The 25,393-nt window shown below is 38.1% G+C and overlaps 1 protein-coding gene across 1 annotated transcript in view; it reads left to right on the top strand.

Annotated features, from left to right (window-relative positions):
• Nucleotides 1-25,393, top strand: part of LOC149230211 (uncharacterized) — a 221,519-nt gene that overhangs the window by 112,018 nt on the left and 84,108 nt on the right. The window contains exons 11-18 of the mRNA XM_089376012.1: nucleotides 13,200-13,287; nucleotides 13,383-13,455; nucleotides 13,545-13,640; nucleotides 13,744-13,852; nucleotides 14,338-14,431; nucleotides 14,519-14,599; nucleotides 14,709-14,868; nucleotides 15,459-15,652. Coding sequence (XP_089232138.1) covers nucleotides 13,200-13,287; nucleotides 13,383-13,455; nucleotides 13,545-13,640; nucleotides 13,744-13,852; nucleotides 14,338-14,431; nucleotides 14,519-14,599; nucleotides 14,709-14,868; nucleotides 15,459-15,652 — 895 coding nt within the window. The remainder of the gene's footprint in view (nucleotides 1-13,199; nucleotides 13,288-13,382; nucleotides 13,456-13,544; nucleotides 13,641-13,743; nucleotides 13,853-14,337; nucleotides 14,432-14,518; nucleotides 14,600-14,708; nucleotides 14,869-15,458; nucleotides 15,653-25,393) is intronic.

Here is a 25,393-nt window from a genome sequence, read left to right as displayed (position 1 = left end):
TACTGGTCTGGGACCAGTGAGAGTGGTACATACTATGACGCTGACTTCAGGTCGGTTGAGACTGGTCTGGGACCAGTGGTACACTCTCTGAGACTGCGATACTGGTCTGGGACTAGTGGTAGGAGTGGTACTTACTATGAAGCTGACTTCGGGTTGGCTGAGACTAGTCTGGGACCAATGGTACGCACTCTGAGACTGACTTTGAGTCAGTGGAGGATGATATTGGTCTAGGACCAGTGGAGTTGTACTCACTATGACGCTGACTTCGGGTTGGTTGAGACTGGTCTGGGACCAGTGGTACATACTCTGGGACTGAATTTGAGTCAGTATGATACATCCTCGATCATTTCTTCTTCTTCATAATTCGGACAAAAGCAGAGCAGAACAGAATAATACAAGAGCAGAGCAGAACAGAGCAAAACAGTACAGATCAGTGCAGGGCAGAACAAGACAAAGCAGAACAGGCATAATAGAGCAGAGCAGGGCAAGGGTCAGGCTGTACAGGGCAGTGCATTTGATGGATGAATAGTAACGACCGATAGACAAATTACAGATGAAGTTCTCCATGGTTGAGAGGGAGTGTTAAAATTGGCAACCAGGGCAAAACTTCATGTGGGTCATCTTATTCATGGCTGATAATATTTTTATTAGATTCCTCTCGTCGAAAGGTGTAGGATTGATATAAAGATCATCCGATTCCGATAAGTATTCAGGGAGATATGAATTTATTTTGATTATGGAATTATTATCAAGCCGACCTACAACTCATGTAGGCTCAGAAGCCCAACAGTCGCATCTATTCACCCACCAACGCTGTGTATAAATATAAGAGGACTTTTCCTCATTTGGACTCACTCATTTCATCACATCTCTCTCTCTCTACTACGCAGAAATGAGTCTCTTCTCTACTGCGCTGAAATGGGTCTCTCTCTCACACATGTGAAGCCGGAAGCTGTTGAATCTGAAGCTGCAACTGCAGAAGTAAAGATTGACTTGCGTGGCCTAGAAGATCTCTTCTTTGGAACTGCACTGTAGGTTCATCTGAACCTCCTCTGAAAGCCGCAACTTTTGGTGGTGGAATGAAGTCAATCCGATGAACGGTTTGCAAGATATCGACTGCCCTAGTTTGAAGCTGGAAACTGCTGAAACTGAAGTTGTAACTGCAGAAGTAAAGATTGACTTGCGTGGCCTAGAAGATCTCCTCATCTGAACTGCGCTGTAGGTTCATCTAAACCTCCTCTGGAAGCCGAAACTTTTGGTGGTGGAATGAAGTCAATCCGACGGTCGGTTTGTGAGATATGGTCCGCCCTAGTTTGATAATGAAGCCGCTAATTCTGATGCTGCTGATCTAGGGTTTGCTACTGCTGATATGAATAAGATTTATTGTACTATTTCTCTTTGCTGAATTATTGAAGATAAAAGAAGATTTGATCAAAGGGTTTCCCCACACATTGTGGGGTTTGTCCCTGGCTAGCCGCCACATCTTGTGTCTCTTGTCTTGGCTTGTTTTCTATCGATCGTTTAATGTTCTATCTGCACTTTACTTTATGTACATGTGATTGCTAATCGGTGGAATATAATAAGAAAAAGAAGTAAACTGTTATAAGCATAGAACATACCATAACTTAACAAGCTTGCTGCCTTCTTCAAGAGGAGGGCTGATCTAGACTCAAGGTTAACTCATATACCTTACATAGAGCATGACATTGACTCTTTGACATCCTACGGCTCTCAATGGGAGCCATCTATAAAATAAACCTCTTACTCAAGAAACCCATGCAACAATGCATAAATAATACATTCATTTTTATTGTTTACAAAAATCAATGTCATGAAGACCGAACCTAGTTACACTTTCTTCAACAGGTGGCACATGTATGGTGGCCAGGGACTTTTGGAAAAATTGGCAAAAAAGTGCTTTCACAGGTTGTAAATACTTCTTTTGCAGAGAGTTGTTGTAGCACCTATAATTTCATCCACAATGTGAGAAGAAACAACCTCAATGAAAACAGGGCAAAAGCTTGGTTTTTGTGCCCTACAACATGAGGTTGTTGGCACATTATTGTGATTGGGCTTGTGATGATACATCATAGATGACTTGGGAGTTGGGACAACAGCCTAGAGGAAGATAATTTGGAGGATGGAGCTCTACCTCTAGAAGAATTGGAAACAAAATTTTTGAAAGTTGATGATGAAGCAACAACAACAACAATGCCACCCCTACCATCTAGTAGCAATGCTTGTGTTCCACAATCTTTGATTTGTTGTTGCCACCTCCATCTACATCCTCACGTGGAGGTCATGTTCCTTCTGGTTTTGGTTTTGGACATGGTCATCCGACTATGCGGGAGGAGACTCACAATAGACCACCAGGAGTTTGTAAGGAAGTAGACATTTCTCGTGGCAAGGGCCAAAGGAAGCAATAGATAATAGATTTACTTGTCTTTTCTTATTTCTAGTAGTATTTATAACTATTGACTCTTTCATATTTATTATGATATTTTTTGTAAACAATATATGACAATTTAAGTTTGAAGTTTGAAGTTGGAAATCATAACTCATTGGTAATGGATTATGAATATGATGCTTCGTGAAAGTCGAAAGTTGAAACATTTCATTTCATGTTGGATATTCTCTGTTATAGTTTTGTTACTTGGTAATGTAGTGGTTACAAGTACAACTTTAGAGATCAATGATGATAAATGTTATATATTGAATTTTGAAAGTTTGAAACTTTAAGATTGATGAATCGTGAGACTCGATATGTTGTATGTTACTAACTTGTGGATGTGGTTGATGAAGATTATTGTTGAAAAGTGTAACTAGGTTCGGTCTTCATAATGATATGTAAATATGATTTTATGTAATAAGATGTAAATAAAGGAAAATGAAATTATTTTATTGACTTGCTTCATGGATTTCATGAGCAAGGATTTTGTTTTTGAGTCAAGACTCCAATTGAGAGTCTTTAGGATTTATTTGTCATCTAGTCATAAAATGTAAGTGTCATTGTCATGTTACACTTTATAAAAGGTCAATAATATCTATCTAAAATATCCTCCAAGAACTTGTCACCAAACCTCTTCAAGTCAGCCTACAAACGATGAGAAAGCTGCTAGATCAAGTCGGCCTAACTCCAACTATCAAGTCGGCCTAAAGGACAACGAAGGAGGGGTATATATAGCCTAACTCGTCCTCCATTTGAAGACAAGAACTCGACTCACTTGAGACAAGAAGAAGTGCGAAGTAAGGAAGAAGCAGAAGGACAAAGAAAGGAAGAAAAGCAGAAGTGCGAAGAAGGGAGAAAGAGGTTTCTTCTGGAAAGCAAAGTTAGGGTTTCTTCTGGGCAAGCAAAAGGGAATCTTCTAGGGTAGTGCAAAGTTCTGGGCATCAGTTTTTTTTTTTGGGCAGTGCGAAGTTTGGGCAACAGTTTTTTCTAGGCAGTGCGAAGATCTGGGCAACAATTTCTTCTGGGTAGTGCGAAGTTCTAGACAACAGTTTCTTTTGGGCAGTGCGAAGTTCTAGGCAACAATTTCTTTTGGGAAGTGCGAAGTTAAGGCAACAAGAGAAGGATTCTTCTAGGAGGTTGAAGTAGAGATCTAGAGATCAAGTCTCTCTAGAGGAAGTCAGGAAAGACCTAGAGGTCGAGATTCTCTAGGGAAAGTTGAGGAGAAACAATAAGAAGAATAGAGACGGAGTTCTCTAAAAGGAGTCAAGGAAAGCAACAAAAGAAAGGCAGAGCAAAGAAAGAGGCAGAGTATCAAGGTTCTTGGAAGGATACTAGAGTCAAGCGTTTGTGTCCTGGTCTTGGTACTTATCAATTGAAGATCTAAGAAGAAGAATTTTGATTGAGTTTTCCTCTCTAGAGGTGAGAGTTTTTGGCCCTGGCTAAAGAAGCCTATATATTGTGTCACTTGTCTCTTTTATTATTATGCACACTAGTAATTGTCTTGATGATAGAACACATTAATAAGCTAACAAGGAATTGAATATAAGAACAAGAAAGTAACAGAACATCACAAGCAATTATCAAGAAGAGAAATTGCTATCTACTACATGCCCTATATTTCTCAACATGGTATTGGAGCTTAGGTGCTAAAGACAAGAAAGGGCAGTCAAGGCAAGTGAGCACACAAGAGACAAACTTCAAAGAAGGATCAAAGTAAGACAAAGTACTCCAAGCAAGAAATCTAGATCTTCATTAATTTGAAACCCTAGATCTACATCATATTCAAGAAGGAAAACAAGAAGAAAGATTGAAAACCCTAGAAGCCCTTCTAAGATCATGACTCGAAGAAGTCAAAGCTCTTCAAATTTAGGGAAGAATAGAAAACTCAAGAAGGATTGTGAATCAAGCTCTCTCTCATCAACCTCACAAGAAGCAAATCCTCTCTTAACATCAAGGAGGAAGCGCACAACATACTCTAAGTTAAGTTTATGACTACATCCGATGATATTAAAATGTCCTTTTGCAAGGAAAGCAATAAATTGGTTGGGGCTACAAATTACCTTGCATGGAAGAAAAGGACAGACCTGAATCTTATTGAAAATGAGGTCATGAATCACATCAAAGGATCAGTAACAAAACCTGCAAAGGAAAATACTCAAGCACATGCTAAATACATGAAGGGAGAAGTGAGAGCCTAGAGGATTCTTATAGAATCTATAAAAGACCCTCTAATCCCATATGTATCAAAGTTGGAAACAGCAAAATCTATATATGACAAATTGGTAGAGTTGTTTTCGGTAAGTATTGCGGGAGAAGTAATTTCTCCAAGGCAAGAACTACAAACTAATGATATCAAAGGAAGATGGAATAACCTTATACTTTATGAGGATATCAAAATTTTGGAATCAATTACAAGAATTATGAGAAGTAATGTTTAATAGTGACATGACCGTAGTGGTGCTGAATGCACTATCGGAAGAATGGGGTAACTTCACTTCAAGTTTACATGGGAAGAAAGACACTACATTTCAAGATCTATAGTTCGTCTGTAAGATCGAAGAAACGAGACTGGAGGCAAAGTTTGATGTTGGTCCAATTTAGCAGAATCAAGCATATGCTGCTACAACAAGAAGAAAAGGAAAATTTGGAAGGCTTGGTCCTCAAAAGAAAAGGAGGAACATGGATAAAGTAAGATGCTACGTATGTCAAGAACTAGGGCATGATAAAAGAGATTGTCCTAAACATGGTAAGGACAAGAGAAATAGGGTAGAAGTGCAGATCACCGAAGAAGTGAAAGAACCCGAGTCTAAGAAGCCGAAGAATGAAGAAGTAGAAGATCTCTATTATGACTGAGATGTTCTTCCTCACAAGAAGATACTTTCCACTTGTAAATTGTAGATAAGATAGAATACATCAACATAACATCATGATGGAAGCATTAGAAGTAAGAGCTTGTGACATGGGAAGAAGAAAGTATGCTTGGGATAAATCTTATTGTTTACAATAGAATATGAAGCTCTTAAGAAACCTTAGTGATATGTATAGAAAGAAACGAAGGTCATCATAGACTAGAGTCATCGTACAAAATCTATAAAGAAAACATCTGCCAAGTAAGGATATGAAATATCCTCGGGTCTCTCTGATGGAATTCTCATTAAAGGATTCACTAATCAACAAAGAAAGCAAAAGGTTTTCAATAGCAATTCCATCTTGTGGGATTTAAGGAATGAAGGTATGATGACATCACAAGAATAGTAGGATGAAGTTCCCTCGTTCAAATGAAGCTGTTATAGGAAGTCTGAATGACCGAAAGAAAGATGAGGTATGTATGCTTTCACAGGTTATGGTAGAAGTCATATGGTTGCAGATAATATGGATCACAATGTTCAAAGAAAATAAAATGATCTCTTCCTCCGAAAGTTTGTAGCAAATCATAAGTCACACCAGATGAAATCAACATAATATATGAATCATGAGGAAGCTAACTACGATCAGGAACTAAGATTGGAAGCTCCTGGGAATAAAGTGTGAAGAGATAGGAAGAGATCATGATGATATGCAACGAAGATAGAAGGCATTCAACATCCGAAGTCCAAGAAGATTTGACTAGAAGATCTCTCGGAAAGATGTGAAGATTCTGATGAAAGTCGAAAAAGATAGAGACCCTTGACAATGAATATCAATGGGAGATGTGTCAATCTGCATGCAAGATGATGATACTTAAAGGAAGATGTCATGGTAAGGGTAACCTTGATTTGATATGTTCATTGATTATTTTTGAACTAATATCTGGATGAGCTTATGTAGGTGGACCATATAGAAGGATGTATTGTCCTTCTGAAAAATATGGCATGAAAACAAAATAACATGAAGCAAAGATAGATGAAAGATATGATGGATCACTTTCTAATGAGTTGAAGACATGACTAACTCATGAATAAAAGTGATGAGTGAACTGTGCCCTATGTAGGAGTCCCCAAAGTTGAAGACTCCTTAACGAAGAAGAAATTCATGACATTAAAAGAAGGAGCTCTTCAAGCAACAATTGTTCCAGGATCTCCACAAGGGAAGTTGTGGAAGGTCCCTAGTTAAGAGGGAGCATGATAAATAAGTTTCTTACTTGGAAGAAACTTGAAAATTCCTAAGCAGGAAGCTTAGGTACATTCCTTTGTGACGGAATGAGTACATTCCTTTAATGGAATATATCCTCTTGGTTTGAAAAGGAGAGAGATAGACATGTTGTTCTGTTATTCACCTGGGAAGGCAGAATGGAGGATTGTGTAATCACTTGACATTCAATACTCTTTGAGGATGAGATAGGGCATCCAATAGTAAGAGTAGTCGTGGAGGATCGATATTCTTTGAGGACTGGGGAGTCCAAGATAAGAATAAACCTCATGGAGCATACCCTGAGAGAAGTCGGGTGGGGTATCTTCGGGGGGAGACAATGATGGGTATATCTATAAATCATTAGTCTCACCAGCATTGTGCTCTGATCTTGTGGAGAGATAGAGCTGTTAGTCAAGGCCTTGCTATATGACAATGTTGGTTGGTATGATGTTATAATAAATGAGTTACAAATTCGAATTCTTCTTAAGAGATTCTTCAGATTGAGAAAGTCCAAGGTATCATTATGGATACCTCCCTAGTTACGAGGGAGTATTGAAAAGTGTAACTAGGTCTAGTCTTCATAATCACATGTAAATAAAGAAAAATGAAATTATTTTATTGACTTGCTTCATGGGTTTCATGAGCAAGGATTTTGTTTTTGAGTCAAGACTCCAATTGAGAGTCTTTAGGATTTATTTGTCATCTAGTCATAAAATTTAAGAGTCATTGCCATGTAAATGAAGTCATGTTACAATTTGTAAATGGTCAATGTTATCTATGTAAAATATCCTCCAAGAACTTGTCACCAAACCTCTTCAAGTTGGGCTACAAACGATGAGAAAGCTGCTAGATCAAGTCGGCCTAACTCTAGTTGTCAAGTTGGCCTAAAGGACAACGAAGGAGGGGTATATATAGCCTAACTCATCCTCCATTTGGAAACAAGAACTCGACTCACTTGAGACAAGAAGAAGTGCGAAGTAAGGAAGAAGTAAAAGGATGAAGAAAGGAAGAAAAGAAGAAGTGTGAAGAAGGGAGAAAGAAGTTTCTTCTGGAAAACGAAGTTAGGGCTTCCTCTGGGCCAATGAAAGGGAATCTTCTAGGGCAGTGCGAAGTTCTGGGCAGCAATTTTTTTTGTGCAATGCGGTAGCAGTTTCTTCTAGGCAGTGCAAAGTTCTGGGCAACTGTTTCTTTTGGGCAATGTGAAGTTTTGGACAACGGTTTCTTCTGGGCAATGCGAAGTTTGGGCAACAATTTCTTCTGGGAAGTGCGAAATCAGCAAGAGAATGATTCTTCTAGGAGATCGAAGTAGAGATCTAGAGACCAAGTCTCTCTAGAGGAATTCAGGAAAGACCTAGAGGTCGAGATTCTCTAGGGAAAGCCGAGGAGAAACAATAAGAAGAATAGAGATCGAGTTCTCTAAAAGGAGTCAAGGAAAGCAACAAGAGAAAGGCAAAGCAAAGGAAGAGGTAGAGTATCAAGGTTGGTGACAAGGTTCTTGGAAGGATACTAGAGTCAAGGGTCTGTGTCATGGTCTTGGTACTTATCAATTGAAGATCTAAGAAGAATAATTTTGATTGGGTTTTCCTCTCTAGAGGTGAGAGGTTTTGGCCTTGGCTGAAGAAGCCTATATATTGTGTCACTTGTCTCTTTTATTATTATGCATACTAGTAATTGTCTTGATGATAGAACACATTAATAAGCTAACAAGGAATTGAATACAAGAACAAGAAAGTAAAAGAACATCACAAGCAATTATCAAGAAGAGAATTTTTTATCTACTACATGCCCTATATTTCTCAACAATTATAACTTCTAGATGATTGATGTTATATTGTTCAATCCATATTTTTATGCTTTTTATATCTAATTCATCATTCTAGATGGTTTTGTTGACATAAATATTTCAAAATATATAAAAATATATATTATATAAAACTTCGTTCTCGACTCGGGAGCTTTTGCAAATGTCGCTCTGCGCTCTCGCTTCTGCTCTCGCTCCCAAGCAACCTTGGCATATAAAAATATAAAAAGGCGAAAAAGGAAGTTGAAGTAAGAAGAACAAGGGGAAATTCTAAGTAAAAAAAAAACCCTAAGCTCCTACTAAAAAGGTAAAATGGAGACAAACATTGGAAGACTTTTAGAAACCTCACCCATCTATTCTCTAGTGTTGTTTAGAATTAAGGGGACTCTTGTAGTAAAAGATATTACTATTTCTATTTTGCCTGTCATAGGTTTTTTTTGTTTTCTTAAATATAATCCCTAACCTTGCTAACCAATTGGTGATTCCTGAGTCAAATGTTATTGAAAAATTAGATCATTGGGATAAAAAACAATATGACATAACTAATTGACAATTAAACATTGGGGATTATACATTTATATCACAATTTTCAGTTCGATCCTTATGGAGCTCTCAAAGGTGACATTCTTTGGGTTCACCCTCAATGGAAACTCTAGGGTCCATCCTAAATATGAAGAAGAAGTTTTTAACATTTTCCTACAAGAAGAAAAAGATAGCACTACAAGGCATTACATTGAAATCAGATTCAGTAACACTAGAAGACACAAGATATCTCAAAACTAATTTTTCAAGAAGGTAAAAAATTGATACAAAATATGCATTGGGAAGTTGACAAAATCACCACTAACAAAAATGAAGAAGTTTCTCGCCTTAAGGACCAAGATTAAAAATTTACTGACACAAATTAAGAAGCTTAAGAAGGACAAGAAGACATTGGAAAACAAGGTACAACATCTTATTGAGAAGGAAGTGTCAAAATCTTAAAATGTAGAAATTCAAGTTGAAGAAAAAGGAATGAATATCGATCCAATGAATATCACAACTCAAGAAGAAGACAAGCCACTTCAAGAAGAAACACACTCAGATGTTGCAGTTCAAACAATGAACATTCTAAGCGAAGGTTCCATAACCAACTCAATAACAATGACACCTAAAGTAAATAAGGAAATTTCTATACACATGATAAGGGAAAATAAAATCACCAGAACTCCTTATCAACATCTGAATCACAAGAGCAGACATGCCAATCAATCTGCGTATATGTATCACTCAGAACATAAACAACAAACTTATGTTCCGAAGAATATTGAAGGGATCTAACAATTCATCACATGTTTCTAGTAACTGAAAGATTCCACAGAAGATTGATTTAGGATGGTTAGATCCCTTCTCAATGCCACATTTTTGTTTATCTCTCAAAGGATCCTATCATCATGTATCAACAAAGACGACAACTCAAAGAACTCTGAAAGATACAAATAGATTACCAAGACAAAGAAACATATGATATGCCTTGTCAACAATAAAGCTTTGAGGACAAAGCTTTCTGAAGAGGAAGGCAATGTTATGAATAAAATATATATAAAAATAATACGACTAATATAAATAAAATAATCATGAATAATGATTAATCAACTAATAATTTGTATTGAAGAGGCATGTCTCTATGGACATGACTGTTTGTGAAAGGGTACTTGCCGGGGTATATATACAGGACCCTCAGTTGTAATCAAATCATCTCATATCTTTTGTACATGACTATATATTTGTCCTATTATGGATATTTATATATTTCAGATCTTGTGAGTGTTCTGTTGCATATACGAACTTTGTTTGTAACATTGGTATAAGAGCGTATACGAACTTTGTTCATTACACACTTTCACTTTATCATCACTAATTTTTGTTGTGTAGACATCATTTTGCGATTGAAAGGAGGCATGTTCTTGGATATATTTTGAGTATTTTTGTTGAATATCTTCTATGGTTATGTAAGTAATGAAATAATTTTTCTTGTCTAAATGCATATGTTTACATGAAATTTTTGGTAATTATTACATGCTTAATCTTGTATTCTTGAACTCCCTAGAAAACCTCCTAGAGAGCCTTTTTCTAATGAATTTCTCTCATAAAATGATAGCTAGGGGCACGTAGTGAAAACTAGGGTTTGTGCCCTTACTCCCTTCAAAAATTTGAGATTTCCATGGTTAAAGTTCCTAAGATTTCATCACCCATGTAGGGAAAAAGCACCGACAACACTCTTGATGATCAAAAGCTCCAAAACTTTATCTTTTCCCTCCCTTTCTATATTTTCTGTTGGAAATAATACTGAGAGGGGGGGTAAATCAGTATTATCTAATTCTTTTTCAATATATTTATACTTTGAATTATTGTATGTCAGTACCATAAAATAATGAGCATGAACAAGAAAAACAGATAGTCACACCAAAGAACACCAGATATAAGGTGGAAACCCAATGTGGGTGAAAACCACCTGCTGCATTATGTCTCTATATTCTTTCAATTAGAAACTCCTTTTACAATGATTTTGTACTGGTGCAGTCCTTTACCAGTACGCAGGCTGTAACCTGTAGAGAGCTACAACTCTCTCTCCTGGAAGGGAGTTACAACCCCCTACTTCTTTTCTTTCAAGGACCACTTTTCATAAATTTTCAGACTGGATCCATGAACATCAATCAATCATCAAGTATATTTGCATCAAACAATCTCCTTTTCCCAATTAGCACTGAATCAAGTAAACACTTCTCTGACAGCTGTACCCAGAACACAGTAACAGTAACCACACACCAAATTCTGAACCCAGAATACTGCAGCAATAGACAGAGGCAGCTAGATCATAATTTAAAGATATACGCTACTTCAACAACCTGAAACCTGCGTGCAGATCTATAAAGGATAATTCCTTCTTTCAAATATTCAGACACTAATTAACCCAGATTGTCAGATTTATAGATCAAGCATGCGCCTCATATAACAGATCAAAATCATACAAAGATACTATTATTTAAGCATAAAGATTATGACCCATCAATAGAACTTATCCTTCTTTATGCGCTAAGGTTCCTCCTTCATTCAGATCCAGATCTGCACCATAACCCAATCACAAATATTTCAGATCTAGCACTTATTAGATATTCAATTCATTCGATGATCTTTGCCAAATGATCTTCTTCCTCTTATATAGTCTTAGGCCTTTCACAATACCATGGTCCAAAACCATAATAACACAATACCACGGACCCAATACTTGGGATCAACACTTTTGGATGCAATACCACGGAGCAAAACCATAGGATCAAAAACTGTCGGACTAATACCATGAACTAACCATGAAAGTGCATGAGATCAACACTTTTGGATGCAATACCACGGACCAAAACCATAGGATCAAAAACTATCGGACTAATACCATGAACCAACCATGAAAGTGCGTGAGATCAACACTTTTGGATGCAATACCACGGACCAAAATCATAGCATAAAAAACTGTCGGACTAATACCATGAGCCAACCATGAAAGTGCTGAACTTTTCTCTTCATGAAAGGAACTTTTCTCTGCATGAAAGTGCGTGAACTTTTCTCTACATGAAATAAAGTTTTCTCTGCATAAAAGTGCGTGAACTTTTCTCTACATGAAATAAACTTTTCTTTGCATAAAAGTGCGTGAACTTTTCTCTACATGAAATAAACTTTTCTCTGCATAAAAGTGTGCGTGAACTTTTCTCTACATGAAAGAAACTTTTATCTACATAAAAGTGCGTGAACTTTTCTCTACATGAAATAAACTTTTCTCTGCATAAAAGTGCGTGAACTTTTCTGCACTATAATTTATCATCTGAGATTAGTGGGTTGCCATCAAGTACAACATATGTATCATAATGCCAACATTTTCTACCTTTCAAGGAAAGCCACTACGACTAGGCCCTAGGATGAATTCAACTAGCACTTGAATGTTGGAGCTGATTTGGCACTCTCTCACCTTGCTTGACTGTACAAAATCAAAATCTAGCATAGTACATGGTAAAAAGTGGCTCACTAGAGCTGACGTCATCAACCCTAGGTAATTCTAGGCCTCATATAACCTTAATCCTTCACAAAGGCTTCAACTTAGGGCTATTTGAAGGTTTGTCACTCCATTGATTGATCATATCTTATAAAACAAACCTTTTCCCCGTGCTTGTATGCCTAGTTGTGCCATTGTTGCACTATATCTTGAAACCCTAGGCTACAAGCCCTATTTCCTATGCTTATTCATAGTACACTGTTCCTTATTACAAGGAATTGTGCTTGTTCCAAGGCAGAAGTACCTTGATCAAGCCTTTCAAAATATCACCTTGATGTTATCAACCTGGAGTTCCCTAAGTTGATCTATACTGGGGAGCCTCATGTGTGGTGAAATTGCACTAAAAAGCAAGAGGTGGAGTGCTAAGGTAACAATGGCATCCACCTCATTGTTGTGTGTCTTTAGCCATCCCTAGAGTTGTCTCCATGCCCTCTGCTTTCCTCCCATCATCCTTGTAGTATGTTGGAGTATATAGTTATTAGATAGATCCTTTTGAATAATTGTGAATGGTGATTGTTTGGGTAGACCTGGGTAGATAGAGTCCAAGTGGACAAAGACTAAATTGGGGCAAAATTTGTGGCAACCCCCATTTTTATTGATGAATTTATACTTAATAGATTGCTCGACTAACTGGTTAATCTATTACAATGATACTGATTGATAACAGGGTTTATCGATGATTCATATTTGGGGTAGGGTTTTCTTTGTCAATGGGCTAATAATTAAGTTTGGTGATCTTTTCTTCTCCATAACAGCTGGACAGGTGACAAAGCCTTAAGGGAGCTTCAGGCAGCTGGGATCTCACAAGATTATTTCCCAATCTTGCAAGAATGTGCAATCAAGGTTCTAGCCAGACAGTTATTTTAATTTGTTTAAGTTTTACTGCCTTCAATATAAAGCTTGACTGTTAATTACTGAATCCACATTTTTTGCTGCAGGCAATCAAAGCTGCTTCAGAGACAGAAAAAGATGGATTTTACTTAAGTGGGCTCTCAGCATCTACTCTTGAAGGTAAAGTCATCTGACATGATTGTTAATGTTTAGTCAGAGTTTCTTCCACACTATGTTTAATACTTTGAGTGGTTGTGGAAACTATGCAGGCCTTTTCTCTTCACTGACTTATTTCTTCTCTGAAAACGCACATCGAGCATCTGAGTATCAGTTGGGTGTTCAGAGATATGTTAAGCGAGATGAAGGTGAAAAGTTGCAGTGGGAAATAAAAGGATGAAGGATATATCTTTGTATTAAGGAGAATTATTTTGTTCTACTATAAACCTCTGATGCTTTGAAAGTGTGCAGGAATGGCCGTGCAAGGTTGGACACATTCTTTCAGCCTATGGTGCCTAAACCCTGCTGTTGTCTTCAAGGAAATTGCTGAGGCTTCAGCATCAGTTATTCTTACGTCTGGGTAATAACTTATCATTAAAAGACATTAGTATGCTTTCTCATCGTTAATTCTAAATTTGAAAATTAAACTGCTTTGCAGTCAAAGCTAAGGGCAGTGAAATGTCTCTCACTTGTATGGAATGGATTTATGTCCCTGGAGATATAATTCCGTCTTTCTATTACTACATATTATATTTTTGGTCTGCATGGTCTTGGAAAATTACTATATTGTGTCACAACTGCAATTGAAAGTGATTAGTCTTTTGTACAGTTTGTGGAGCACCAAATCTTATAGATTCACAAAGCAATCTAGGCTGTAAATGGTGGGAGTGAACTTGGATTTGTAGTACCTTCTGTACAAATTAAACTGTTTTTCTATTGATAGCTTTTATTACCCAAAATTTTCCCATGAAATACAAATAAAAAATAGAACAGCTACTAACTTCTGTTGCACTCGCTGGAAGCATAGCATGTGATGGATTTGCTATTGCCTTTTGTGATTTGCAGAACTCTTTCACCTATGAATTCATTTGCTTCTGAACTTGGAGTTCAGTTTGAAATTTGCATGGAAGCACCTCATGTCATCAATTTGGATTCCCAGGTCCATGGTGTATTATTTTTTTATTATTAATTCTCTTTATTGATAATTTAGTGCCTAGAAATGATCCATAGTCTACTGTTTTCGCAGGTTTGGGCTGCTGCTGTTGCTGCAGGTCCGGGAAACGTGTCTTTAAATGCGAGCTATAAAACTGCAGACGGTTATGCATTTCAGGAAAGCCTTTGTAGAATAAAGATTGCGTTCATCTTGTGAAGCTAGCAATATGTTTCTTCCGATTTCTCTGGTTCTCTGTCTTATTTGCTTTTCTTTGATGGATATACAGGATGCGCTTGGAGGTGCATTGGAGGAGATATGCAAGATTGTACCAGATGGTGTTCTTGTTTTCTTTCCTAGCTATAAGTTAATGGAGAAACTTTGCAACCGATGGAAGGCAACTGGTCAATGGACTCGATTAAATGAACAAAAATCGCTTTTTGTTGGTAATATGTATTCCAAAATTTACTATGATATGAAAGTAGAGCCATCTTGAAGCTGATGAAAATGCTGTTTGCTATTTACTATTTAAAGAACTTTCTGTACAATTTTTAGACTATGCAGTTTCTATTAATAATTTTATATTTACTGATAGAAGGAAAACAGCTATTAAAGCTTTTTCCATCTAATCCAATGACACAAGCAACCCAATACCTGCCCATTTTGATGTCTGTATGCAAGAGGAAATGAATTCTTGGTAAACTAAAGATGGCCTATAGGACCAGATGATGTTTTGAGAGGCAATATTTGCATTACAATTTAATCTCTTATTTTATGAATTCAAGTGCAAAGCATTTTTTAGTTTCAAGTTATTTATTCTCAAATATGGTATAATATATAAGGTTTTAACCCTTATTGTATGTGGGTGTGTGTATTATTTAGTTCTTTTCTTTGACTTGGAATCAAAGAAGCTGCTTAAACCCCTTATTTTTAATACTTTGAAAAATATTGTCTTGTATTACTTAAGTTTAAAAGGTGCTTTGTTATAATTCATGATGTAATGCGTATTTACATAGTTGTAACTCAATTTTGGCAGAACCGAGGGGAAGTCAGGACAATTTTGAAGCAATACTCAGTGCTTATTATAGTGCTATTCGAGGAGAAAAGAAAACAGTTGTTCGTAAATTAAAGGATGGTCGTAAGCAAGTGCCTAATCCTGGTAGTTGCAAAGAGGGCCTTGTGGTGAGGTCCAAGGGAGGGGCTGCTTTTCTAGCAGTTTGTCGAGGAAAGGTGGCTTCTTATCCTTAACACGTTTCTAGCAACTTACACATAATCAGTGCATCTTATTTTCTGGATCATAACAATCATAAACTAGTATCAACAATTGTTATATATTGAGAATGTCTATTTTTGGTATATGTGTCATGCAACATTTTAGCTATTTGTCTTACATATACACCTATTCAATCCACTGAAAAGGAATTGATCATAGATACAGTAAAAAGCTTGTGGAATCATATAGATGGGATAATGTTTTGGAAATTTAAAACTAGCAAGAATAATGATGTGTCAGTGGAAAATGCTTTCAAATACCCTCTCATTCACCACTACATAGCCGAGCTCAAGGCATGGTTTCACAGACATGTTTAGAGTCATAAATGGGGCTTTAGTTGAACTTTAGAGTTAATGTTGCTCCAGAGTGTATAATTCTTTTGAAATTCAGGTTTCAATGCAACTATAGAAATTCTCTCTTTCTAGAAGTTTCCCGGTTTTACTTCCAGTGTATTTACAGCCTTAAGGATGATTTGAAATATAATAAAACAGCAGCAAACAGTGGACAGTTTCATTTCTTTTCAATCACAGTCGACCATGCAATCCAGGAGAAAAGATACCAAATGTGTGCGGAGAAGTTTTGGCCCTATTGGACATTCTTATCATTCATAATCCAGATCGGAAATTCACTTTATGGCAGCAGTAATTACAGCAGTAAATCTTCCCTAATATCTTCATTATCAATGTTATTATCCTTAACAATTTCTGCCTTAACTTGTGTCAAATCAATGAGACATACCAGTGCTGAAAATTACCAAACAAGAAGATAAAGATAGCTGAAAATCAAATGTAAAGAATCCAATTTTGGATGGCTGAAAACTTAATATAAGTGTATAAAAAGGATACTTGTACATACCATAGCCTCATCACAAGGCTAATCCATTCCTCTAACTCTCCAAAATCTTAGCTAGGGAAAACCATGAAATCCTAGCTCCACTATAGATCCTCCACAAGCTGGCGTCAACACTAACAAGCCTCCTTGACTCCAAGCAAGAAATCTCCTCTCTCCTTCTCAACAAGTACAATCCTGAGGTTTATCACCAAACACTCTGTTGATTTTTTTCCTTAACAACTTAGAATCAGGTTTATGTCTAAAATATGATAAAAAAACACACTAAAATGCCACAACACCAAGCAATTTGCACAGCGGAAAATGTACAGCAGTGAATCAATGAAACACACAAGAATTTACATAATGCAAAACTTGTTATATTACAACTTTAATACAATAAGCTTAGGGCTCCCTTGCCAGGGATCATGGCCCTTACAATTAACCTTGATACAAGGAAAACTAGGGCTTGATGTCAACAACACATGACTATCAATCTGCCTTTGAACAAGACACACTTGAATTACTTGCCAAAGGAGTGATCACACCAGCCCTTTCAGTCCACGTACCTTGAACACCTGGCAGGTCTTTTGCCACCGATACTTGTAGATGACACTGCTGCTCCAATACCTCTGGCACTGCTGCTCACAAGTTCTTCTGCTGCTCCAGAATGGCTTACATCTTCAGATCAACAAACTGCCTTCTATCAATCCTTCCGCTGCTCCAAGAAGACTGAACATAGGTTCATCAAATCTGCCCTCTAGCAATCCTCTAGTTGCTGCAAGAATGACTGCTCTTATGGTCTTCAACAATAGTGCCCTCACACAACAACTTTGATGTACTTAGGGCTTCCACAAACAACCTTCTTTCAGACTTCTTGCTACTCCAAAAACATTTGATCATAGGCTTTCATAACAGCCCTCTAACTGTCGTCTTGACTGCTCCAAGATATCAGTGCTCAGAGCACATTTGGCAGCCCACAGAGTAGTGATTTGATTACCCAAATCACAGTCACTAGGGCTGCTTGCAACCTCTGTCCAACACGCCTTAGTGGACAGACCTTCAACCCTCCACTTCCAACCTCTGTCCCACTTTGCACCTCAGCCCTTACTTAGAGACACAACTCAGCCTCACTTGGATTCCTGAAACAGCTCGCTGATCTCAGAGATATTGTGGCCCTCAACACAGTAACAAGACAAACCTCTTGTCACTTCCTTCAGGGTCTTGACCCTCTCCAATCAAGCACAGAAATCAAGAGCGAAGATGACCAGAATATAGGGCATAACTTGGATGAATGTCATACACAGAAGTAGCCCTAATCTAAGGCACAAACCAGCACACGAATAGGCCTCCACAAGCTCACTAAACTGACCTTAACATAGGCACAAAAATCAGACTTAACATGTCCTCATACCTGGGCATAACTTGACCTTCAATTCAGACTTGAGACAAACCATTCTTTCACCAATTTGTCTTTCTTTAGGGCCAGCGGCTACCTGAGGTTATTCACACTCCTTACTTGAGCAGATAATTTGTCAAGATGAGCTTGGATGGATGCCAAGTGAGCTTCATTTGATCTCTACTTATAGTGGTCTTAGTGGATTACATTAGCCACCAAGAAACATGACTTGTAGCTCGAGCCAACTTGAGCCTACATGTCAAAACCCACTAATCATAAGAAACAAAATTCTTTCATTTGATTTTTGTCCACACCATTGAAGCCCTAGGTGCCCCTTAGCCCTTCAAGGGTGCCGTCTTGCAAACAATAATTAAACAATTAATTTTCCACTTGGTCTTTCGCACACGACTTTGGGTAGAAAGCCCACCACTTGGGTACATTGCCCACGAAGCTCCATTTTCGTGGGTCAATTCCTCACAAACTCAGTGCCCCAGGGGATGTGGGAGTACCTCCCAAGCTACATGTTTCAACTCCCTATCTCATTAACTCTTTAGGATAGAGTTCCTAACCCTAAAATATCAACGAGTCCACCAGGAAAACCCAGTGATCCAAGACATGGGAGATGAAATGCAATTGAGAATGAACAAGAGAGAGAGAGTGACCAAGGCACTCTTCGCGTCGCATTTCTAAACACTAGATGATCATGATGACTCAAAATGAAAGAACTCACATTTTCCCCTATATATATTTATTTATATATATCAATGTTGCATGACTCGTACTCGTATAAGACTCGTCTAGCTATTGACTCGGCGACCCATATAAGTCTTAGGAATGACTCGGATAAGACTTGTATAAGACTCGGCAAAATACATAAAAAAACTAGAAATATGGTAAATTTTAAGCACAAAAAGAAAAAAAATCGAATTTTGAGGGTCTCCACGGGTCTTATGTGGGTATTATGCAGTTCTTCATGGGTTCAATGTAGGTAGCTGAGTTTTATGCGGGTACGAGTAGAAACCACGAGTTCTATGCGAGTGACCCTTCTCGCTATAAAACCTGTCAAGACTTGCGGGTCTTATAAGAATTGTGCTACACTGATATATATATATATATATATATATATATATATATATATATATATATATATATATATATATATAGTTCTTCATGGGTTCAATGTAGGTAGTTGAGTTTTATGCGGGTACGAGTAGAAACCACGAGTTCTATGCGAGTGACCCTTCTCGCTATAAAACGTGTCAAGACTTGCGGGTCTTATAAGAGTCGTGCTACACTGATATATATATATGAGAGGTAAGGGAGGGCAACAATGCAAGTTACTACAAACAGGTTGGCCCACACATGTGATATATATATATATATATATATATATATATATATATATATATGAGAGGTAATGGAGGGAAACAATGCAAGTTACTACAAAGTACAAACAGGTTGGCCCACACATGTGAAGTGCTACACTCTAAAGGTACACATGTTAAGCTCCAAGATGATAATGTTCCACAAGTAAGGGTCAAAGCCAAGGGCACTCGTCATACAAAGTCCATTGCTCCTCCATCAAGGGCTTTGATTATTTAATGCCTCTCATAGGCCGCGTGTTCCTTTGAGTTTTGTTGCCACACAATCTAGCAAGGGTACCTAAGGGACAACTACTAGACCAAATGACAACAATGGGACAAGTACCCACTCCCACCTCAGTGTCCCTTGTTCTTTATGGACTTTAACTGATGGGAGGAGTCTTAGTATGGAGGAAATCACTTGTAATGATGGGATTAATGATAAAGTATGAAGTGATTCCCAGGGCCCATTCAGGGAGAGACTCAATTATGGCTCGATGCTTCAAGGGTAGCTAAGGGCTCTCCAAGAAAGACCTAGGAGTGAAGTGTAGACCAAGGGTTAAAAGATAATTCAATGATGATAGGAATGTCTACGGTTAAGACTTCGAATGTGATATAGGACGTCTCTAGAAGCTTTGCAAGTTGATTTATCACTTGACATGGGCTTTTGCCTCACTAGAGAGACACCTAAAAATACTTAAACAAGACCTAGGGTTTATGAGTAATCATGGGAGGAGTTACTCCAATGTGCTCTCTAGGTCAAGATAGGATAGGGAAAGGGTCAAGAATGATCAATTCCTTTGAATTCTATGTGCAAATGACCCTTAATAAGACCACCAACCCAAGACGTTCAAGATGGGCTTCCAAAGATGCAACTAGGGCTTGAGTTTTCTTGCAAACCAACTGTGGGAATTGCTCCAAACTTGGAGAGCCACTAGAGGAGACACCAATGCACATTCTTGTCTAATTGCTTTGCCAAGTCACCTCTTCTAATGCGATTCGCAGGTAGCCCTAGTTGGCTATCTAGGAGAGTGGCCGAAATTTTTGGAAGAGAGAAAAGAAAGATAAGGAGAAGGTGACCACCAATTTTACTTGGATCAATGCCTAATCCTTGGGCTATGGAGTCTATGATGATTTAGAATTTTGCCAAAATCATCTTCAAGGAGGCTAAAAAGCGATGCCCTAGCAACCACTCTTTAACATTTACCCACCCGAGATCTATGGATTTTTCATTGAAGAAAACAAATTTCAATCCACTTGGAACATTCGTCTACTTGTTATCCAATGAGTAACATGTGCAATTTGCAGTTTAAAAAATCTTTAAAATGTTATTCAATGAATTAGGGCACACAAAATCTATCTAGTTGCAATAATTCCACACATTAGACATCATATTAAGAAGATATTCCACAAATAGCACTTACAAGACAACAAGAGATATATCCAACGATAGAAACAAGAGGTAGCTCCAAGAACGAATTAAAATTTCAGCTTCCAAGAATATTGAAATGCATCCAGAGATATCCAATAGACATCCTAGAAGAAGTGTGAAGTTTGTACAAGAGAACTAATCCAAGAAGTGATGATGATGCTCTCACAAATGAGAGATATCTAAATTTATATGATGCTCTACCTAATTCGAATTAGCCTAATAACCCCTACAATCATAAAATAATGTGCTAATAACATGTTCTTGGTGACAAGCCCCCCAAGTAGCTATCTAGTAATGGAGAAGCCATCCATAAGTGAGATGAAATGATGAAGTCATGTTTTAGAAGGGCCGTTGGAGGGCCTCGTTGAGTTCCCAAGATGCCATAATGAGAGTGAGGGCTCCATGAATGACAGATAAGGGGGTGGCACCTTTATCTTTAAGAAAAAAAATCATGTGGTGATCCAAAGTGGCTCTCTGGGGCACAAGTAGTGGTCTCATTCGTCTCTTGATGAAAAAGAAGCTTGTAGACTGCTCCAAATGAGGGAATGGAAGATGGTGCTTGCCCTCCCATGCCTTAAGGATGAGACAAACCTCCTATGGGCCTCAGATTAGCTCCTAAGTCGACTGGGGTCATTACTGTTCCAAGTGCATAATCTCATATATAATGTGGGGCAATGAACAAGCTGCTGAAAGTGTTGAGGGTGCCCATAAGATGAGCTAATTCCATATCACATGAAGGAGTCCCATGGCTCTTAATGAATCCCTTACAAGTGTTAATATGATCCTCTGGTGGGCTTGGGCCCTATTTAAGTTGCCCAACCCATGATGAAACCACCTGTCAATTACACATAAGATCCAATGTGTCTCCTCACCCTTAGGTACAATGATCCGTTAGTGCATCTAAGTGAAACAATCTTGTTAATCTCAAAGCTTAAATGAGACTTCATAATGGGTTTCCCTTCCAAATTTGGGGCTCTGAGCATGTAATGGTATTACCTCCCTAGGTAGGAGTGGCTAATAACCAATCCTATTAGGTGTTCCCAACCCCTAAAGGAAAATACATGTCCAAGGTACATCCTTCAAGTGGTAGGTGTCATGTGGATAATGGTGAGGTGGATTGGGTCACAAGGGTCTCAAGGCCAAATGCCATGGGCTCAAGGGTGGTAATGTATGAATGTTGGAGGGAGCAATTGTGGTACATGACTTACCCCAAACTTTGTTTTTCCACCCTTATTATTTTGCTTTTTGCCTTTTATTGGTTTTTCTTTTATTATACGGCTCGGGGCTCTATGAGATGAGAGCATGCTGTGTTTGATATAACAATGATTACCCCATTAAGGTGGGGCAGTTCATCGCCCACCATGGGTTGGGACATACATGGGTTCTTTAATGATGTAGGGGGCACTCATAGGGGCCCTAGGAACCAGGGTGATGGCCCTAATGATAAAGGGTAGAGCTCATGTTCGACTTTTGCCCACGCGTTATTTTTTTGTATCGACCATCTTTTGAATTTTGTGGTATAATTTCCTTTTGTATGTGGCCATGATATGCTTGTATCTTTTTTTTAGTTGCATCAACATCTGTGGCATCATTCTAGACCTGACCCAGACATGTGGAGAAGGGGAGGGGGAGCACCAGAGCCTTTTGGACCCGCTACCAAAATTAAGGTTTCCCAAGTAGTGCCCATCCTAAAGTTGTAGGCCAATATCCCATGGGACTAGGGTTGAGGTGTGAAAATTCCTAGATCTAACAATTTCAGGAATCTACGATCTGCTTCTTCCTTCTCACGGCTTTTCTGCCTAACACTCAGATTGCAAAAAATTGCGTCCCTCTAGCTCTGCATGGCTCTGCGTAGCTCCTTTTGCCTTGGCAAGTTTTCGATGTGACAGTCTTACCTCTTTGTCGGTTCCCTCAAAGAGAGGCACCCACGAAAATATAGCCCTCTTGGCTAGAACTGCGCAATCCCTCAGGGGATCCGAACTATTTCTTGTTGCAACAAATTGGCCCTTGCTTCAATGCTAGATTTGCTCTTCCCTGTTTCACATCAACAACTTTGATACCGTGTGAAAATTCCTAGATCTAACAATCTCAGGAATCCTACTGCAACCAACTGAATCTATTTCACCTAGATTGTAAATTACATTACAAGCTTATTTCAGATTTCTTCTTGAAACATTGATGTAAATTACTGAAGTAGCCTACACCAATTAAATATGATTCTGAAACATAGAAACTCAGCAAGGAAAATATAAACACATGACTCTTGAGGAGGCATTCACTAGGAAGAAACCAAGCGTAGAGCATCTCCGAATATTTGGCTGTCTTGTTTATATTCACATTTCGAAAGATAAGAGAAAGAAGTTGGATCCTACAAGCATGAAGGGATTATTTGTTGGCTATAGTAACACTTCAAAGGCATATAAGATCTACATAAAGGAAGGGTACCGAATAGAAGTAAGCTGAGATGTAATCTTTGATGAAAATATTGCATTCAAGAAATCGAAGGACCTCTCGATTGACTTTGATGATGAAGAACTTCCAATATTTGAAGAAGAATGCACTAGGGAGGAAGAGGATTCACATCATGGCAAAGTAGGTCCCAGTGAACCTGTGCAACAAGTCATCATCCCCAAGAGTAAAAAGAGAGCTAATTGGTTAAAGTCTACTCTTCTAGATGCGGAGGGACATGGAGCAACCAAGGGTATGTTTAGGGAAAGTAAGAAGCCTAAAAGATATTTAGGGTATGCAACCTATATGACAAAGTTAATTGAAGCAGAACCATCTACCTTTGAAGAGGCTGTCAAACATCAAGAATGGAAAAATGCCATGAATGAAGAATATCAATCAATAATGAAGAACGGAGTTTGGGAAATCGTTCCTAGGCTTGAAGACAAATCTATGGTAACTTCCTAGTGGCTCTACAAGATTAAATTGGGAAATTGTTCCTAGGCCTGAAGACAAATCTATGGTAACTTCCCAGAGGCTCTACAAGATTAAACATGCAATAGATGGAAGTATTGATAAATTTAAGGCAAGATTTGTGGCTAGGGGTTTCTCCCAACAAAAAAGCATCGTTTATGAAGAGACATTTATACCTACAACAAGGTATACAATTATACGATTGTTGGTCTCTTTGGCAGCATTGATGGGATGGAACATCTATCAAATGGATGTCAAAACTACATTTTTGAATGGTACTTATCAATGAAGAAGTCTGTATAGAAAAACCCTTGGGATTTGAAGTAAAAGATAGAGAGACTCATGTCTATAGGCTGAAGTGTTAGTTTTTGTAGCATCAGAGGAGTTCTAGCCTCGAAACTTTGTGGAGAGGCTAAAACATAGGAGTTCTCCATAACCCAGAAATCGATATGGAAATTCCACCTAGAAGTGTCTCAATTAGATTATTAGCCTATTTTTAATTATTTCCTAAGTCTAAACTTAGGAAAATGGGTTAATTTATCAGAATTAATTGAGATAAGGTGTGAATCATCTAGAAACTCACATGGATTGATAGGGAATTTGTTAAAATTGGCAACTAGGGCCAAACTCCACATGAGTTATCTTATTTATGACAACTGATATTTTTATTAGATTCCTCTCTCGGAGAGGTGTAGGATTGATCTTAAGATCATCTGATTCTGATATGTACAAATGAAGATATGAATTTATTTATATTATGGACAAATTTTCAAGGTCAGCCAACAGGCAAAACAGGCACACAAGCCCCCAATTCATCCTCAACATTCCATATAGAAAGGAGACCTCAAGTCATTTTCACCATCATCTCATCACACATATCTCTCTCTCTCCTCTTGTGATTGGGCACACTATTCGAGGCAGTCTTCTCTCTCTCCACACATGTGAACTAGGGTTTCTGTTTGCTGTGTTGACCAGTGTTGACCGAGTTGCTGGGAGGTTGTTTGACTGCGTTGACTTGATGTGCTGACTTGTTTTGACTTTTGTTTGGGTGAGGAATCTCTGTCTAGCAGGCCGCAATTTTGGGCACGAAAATCGAGGAGTTTTGATTGTGGTTAGGGTTGACACAGGTTGATTGTTGACCAAACTTTGACTGGGCATAATTCGACTGTTTTGAGGGCTATTTCATCTTGTTGTTTGGAGGCCGAAGTTGACTGAATCTTTCAGGGTCAAATCTGCCTTGTTGACCAACGTTGACTTTTCTGGTTAGGGCTCTTTTGCTGTTGTTATCAGTTATCAGAATTTCTAAATTGTACTATCTCTCTCTCCTGAACTATTGAAGACTAAAAGAAGATTTGATCAAGTGTTCCCCACATTAGGGTTTGTCCCTGGGTGGTGCCACATCTTGTGCCCTCTTGTCTTGGCTTGTCTTCTTCTATTTATGTTTATGTTCTATCAACATTTTACTTGCATGTTTATGTGATTGCTAAATTGAAATTGATATTGGGCTCAAAAAGAAATTGAAGTAAAATTGCTTTAAAGCATAGAACATACCATTGTTGCCTAAAATTAATGGAATTAATCTGGGCCCTTGATTAAGTTTTTAATCTTTGCCATTGGAGGTCCAACAAAGGACTATAAGGAGTTGATGGGTAGATGGAGAATACACTTGTGAGAGCCACAAAGAGTTTGATTTCCTTGGAGAGTTCGATTTTCTAGAGAGCCAACAGTGCAGGAAGAGTTCAAGCTTTAGTAGGGAAGT

This window comes from Pinus tabuliformis, chromosome J (genome assembly GCF_031772625.1).
Source record: "Pinus tabuliformis cultivar Carrire ecotype Pingquan chromosome J, CPIR1, whole genome shotgun sequence".
Classification (NCBI taxonomy): Eukaryota; Viridiplantae; Streptophyta; class Pinopsida; order Pinales; family Pinaceae; genus Pinus; species Pinus tabuliformis.
The sequence above is the reverse complement of the archived record's forward strand: the minus strand, read 5'-3'. Positions and strand labels throughout refer to the sequence as shown.